The following is a 3,743-nucleotide window of genomic DNA, read 5'->3' on the forward strand; positions in this document are numbered from 1 at the left end:
ATGGTGAAACTCCGTCTCTACTAAAAGTACAAAAATTAGCCAGGTGTGGTGGCTCTCGCCTGTAGTCCGAGCTACTTAGGCGGCTGAGACAGGAGAATTGCTTGAACTCAGGAGGCGGAGGTTGCAGTGAGCTGAGATCGGGCCACTGCTCTCCAGCCTGGTAACAGAGCAAGAATCCGTCTCAAAAAAGAAAAAGAGAGAAAAAAAAAGCCAGGCATGGTGGCACTGATCTGTAACCCCAGCTACTTGAGAGGTTGAGGTGGAAGGATGGCTTGAACCCAGGAGTTGGAGGCTGCAGTGAGCTATGATCCGGCCTCTGCACTCCAGCCTGGAACAACACAGTGAGACCCCATCTCAAAAAAAAAAAAAAGAAGTAAGTTCTGCCGCTGACACATGGGACCTCTCTGAGCCTCAGTTCAATGGGAAAGATGCCCCACCTCTCAGGGAGACCAGGGCAGGGGGCAGGTGGGGCCTCACCTGGAGGACGCCTCCCCCAAGCAGCGAGGACAGAGCCGCCACGGTGAGACAGGCCGAGCCGTATATGAGCGCTGCAGCAGACGGGGGTGGCACGGTCAACGGGGAGAGACTGCCCTGGCCTCCCACCCGGGTCCCCCTGAAACTCACAGAGCCCCTTGGAGATAATCACGAGTTTCCTGGGTGCCAGGCTCCGCTGCCGCGGTTTGATGAGATCTTCTACAGTGACTGCAGCCATGGCATTGATGCTGGTGGATGCTGTGCTGTGTGGGGAAGGCGGCGGGGGCTCCTCAGGCCACATGGAGAGACCATCCACACCATCTGGCCTGTCAGACCCCACCCAGCCTGAGGGCAGAGGTGTGGGTAACCCAGTCCTGCCAAGGTGAAGGAGATATCCATCCCTCCCCTCCCTGAAGACCTGAGACATCCCCACTGGAGCAAGGACACCTGTGACCAAGGGCAGGCGGGACAGTCAGATTCCTGGTTCCAGAGGGACTGCAGTCACAGGTGGGAGATTGGCAAAAGGGACCGTGAGGGTGGGTGACCAGAAGTCCCCAAAGATTTGTAAGTCCCCAAAGAGTGTATGGCCTGGGAGGGCAGGAACAGGGGGCTGCTTGGTCATGGCTGTGCCCCAGGGTTTAGAGCAACAGAACCTGGGCCAGGCACGGTGGCTCATGCCTGCAATCCCAGCACTTTGGTAGGCCAAGGTGGGCAGATCACCTGAGGTCCCGAGTTCGAGACCAGCCTGGCCAACATGGTGAAACCCCATCTCTACTAAAAATACAAAAATAAGCTGGGGATGGTGGCGGGCACCTGTAATTCCAGCTACTTGGGAGGCTGAGGCAAGAGGATTTCTTGAACCTGGGAGGTGGAGGTTGCAGTGAGCCGAGATCACGCCATTGCACTCCAGCCTGGGTGACAGAGCAAGACTCTGTCTGAAAAAAAAAAAAAAAAAAAAGAACTGGCCAGGCGCAGTGGCTCATGCCTATAATCCAACCACTTTGGGAGGCTGAGGTGGGTGGATCACCTGAGGTCAGGAGTTTGAGATCAGGCTGACCAACATGGAGAAACCCCGTCTCTACTAAAAATACAAAATACAAAATTAGGTGGTGTATGCCTATAATCCCAGCTACTTGGGAGGCTGAAGCAGGAAAACCACCTGAACCCGGGAGGTGGAGGTTGTGGTGAGCCAAGATCATGTCAATGCACTCCAGCCTGGGCAACAAGAGCAAAACTGTCTCAAAACAAACAAACGAACAAAAAACACTACCTGCCATGTAGTAGATGCTCAATAAACATTTGTCTGAGGGAGGAAGGAAAGAAGGAAGAAGAAAACAGGAGAGTCAGGAGTCAGGTGTGGCCCTCACAAGTGATAAGAAGGTAACATCCTGCAGCCGGGGTCCCCGTGCCGGGGGTGTGCTCTCTGCCAGCACCTACCTGAGCTGTCTGCTAGAGACCAAGCAGGAACTGGGAATGATGGCCAGGTCCAGAACATTCCATGCCCCAGGGGGATGGCAGGTAGGGATGAGGAGGCTCCCAGGGGTTTAAATAACACTTGCTGAACAAGCAGGGGTGCTCACCTGAGGGTGCCGCTGTAAGCACATGCCAGGAAGAGCCCGGGGACTCCAGGCAGGTCCTCGAATATGTCCAGCACCAGTAGAGGCATGTACTGCGGAGAATTGGGGGTCAGCCTCCCAGACAGCAGCACCCCGAGGGCAGGGGCTTCTATCTGTCCTGACTCTGCACATCCCCAGCACCCAGGACAGGCAGGACTCACCGTGAGGATTTAATGTGCATTTGGTTTTTGTTTGTGGGTTTTGTTTTGCTTTGAGACAAGGTTTTGCTCTGTTGCCCAGGCTGGAGTGCAGCGGCACAACTGTGGCTGGCTGCAGCCTAGAACTCCTGAGCTCAAGTGATCCTCCTGGCTCAGCCCCACCCCCTGTAGCTGAGATCACAGGTGTGTGCCACCATGCCTGGCTAATTTTTAAAAAATCTTTGTGTAGGCCGGGCGCAGTGGCTCACGCCTGTAATCCTAGCACTTTGGGAGGCCGAGGTGGGTGGATCACTTGCGCTCAGGAGTTCACGACCAGCCTGGCCAACATGGTGAAACTTCTTCTCTATGAAAAACACAAAAATTAGCTGGGTGTGCTGGTTTGCGCCTGTAGTCTCAGCTACTTGGGAGGCTGAGGCACGAGAATCGCTTGAATCTGTGAGGCAGAGGTTGCAGTGAGCAGAGACAGAGCCACTGCACTCCAGCAAGCACAACACGGCAAGACTCCGTCTCAAAAAAAAAAAAGTGGGGCCCAGTGGCGCATGCCTGTAACCCCAGCACTTTTGGAGGCCGAGGTAGGAGTTTAAGGTCAGGAGTTTGAGACCAGCCTGGCCAACATGGCGAAAACCCGTCTCTACTAAAAATATAAAAAAATTATCTGGGCGTGGTAGCACACGCCTGTAATCCCAGCTACTTGGGAGGCTGAGGCAAAAGAGTGGCTTAAGCCCGGGAGGCAGAGGTTGCAGCGAGCTGAGGTCGTGCCACTGCACTCCAACCTGGGCAACAGAGCGAGACTCTGTCTAAAAAAACAATGGTTTAAAGCTGGGGTCTCCTTATGCTGCTCAGGCTGTGATGTACATGGTGGATCAACTGCACGAACCTGAGAACTGCCACTGAGCCCCACATTGTACTGAGCCCGTGATCCCAGTGACCTGTGTCATCCCCATTTTACTGACGAAGATGGTGAGGCAGAGAGCTACCTTCCCTGCCTGAAGTTACACATTCCAGCAGTCCCGGGTCTGACCTCCAGGAAGGACTGCGGATGGGTTGGTCCCCCGTAACCTCTGCTAACTCTGAACCCCATGGTCAGAACTCCAGTTGGGGTGTGACCTAGGCATGGGTCCTGGTGCTGCCCCCTAACTCGCCCATTGACTTCAGGCAGTTACTTCCCCCCAAGCCTCAGTTTCCTCATCTGTAAAGTGGGAGCCATGACCACCTTGCCTTTCTTGGAAGAAAGATTAGCTGGGGAGCTAACTGCTGGGGAAGGGAAGAGCATTGTGCACAGCGTAGACGCTTGGGACACGGGAGACCAGAGCTGGCCGTTCTTCTTCTTATTTCTTTTTTTTTTTTTTTTTTTTGAGACAGAGTTTCACTCTTGTTACCCAGGCTGGAGTGCAATGGCACGATCTCGGCTCACCGCAACCTCCGCCTCCTGGGTTCAGGCAATTCTCCTGCCTCAGCCTCCTGAGTAGCTGGGATTACAGGCACGTGCCACCAT

The 3,743-nt window shown here is 54.5% G+C and overlaps 1 protein-coding gene across 1 annotated transcript in view; it reads right to left on the reverse strand.

Annotated features, from left to right (window-relative positions):
• The window catches only part of SLC5A5 (solute carrier family 5 member 5), a 20,354-nt gene that overhangs the window by 9,902 nt on the left and 6,709 nt on the right, over positions 1-3,743 (reverse strand). Inside the window, exons 8-10 of the mRNA XM_032267878.1 lie at positions 2,055-2,143; positions 625-737; positions 478-548 (exon numbers count right to left, since the gene is read on the reverse strand). Coding sequence (XP_032123769.1) covers positions 478-548; positions 625-737; positions 2,055-2,143 — 273 coding nt within the window. The remainder of the gene's footprint in view (positions 1-477; positions 549-624; positions 738-2,054; positions 2,144-3,743) is intronic.

The sequence above is a fragment of the Sapajus apella genome, unplaced genomic scaffold (genome assembly GCF_009761245.1).
Source record: "Sapajus apella isolate SASKATOON/1434 unplaced genomic scaffold, GSC_monkey_1.0 scaffold173, whole genome shotgun sequence".
NCBI classification, from domain to species: domain Eukaryota; kingdom Metazoa; phylum Chordata; class Mammalia; order Primates; family Cebidae; genus Sapajus; species Sapajus apella.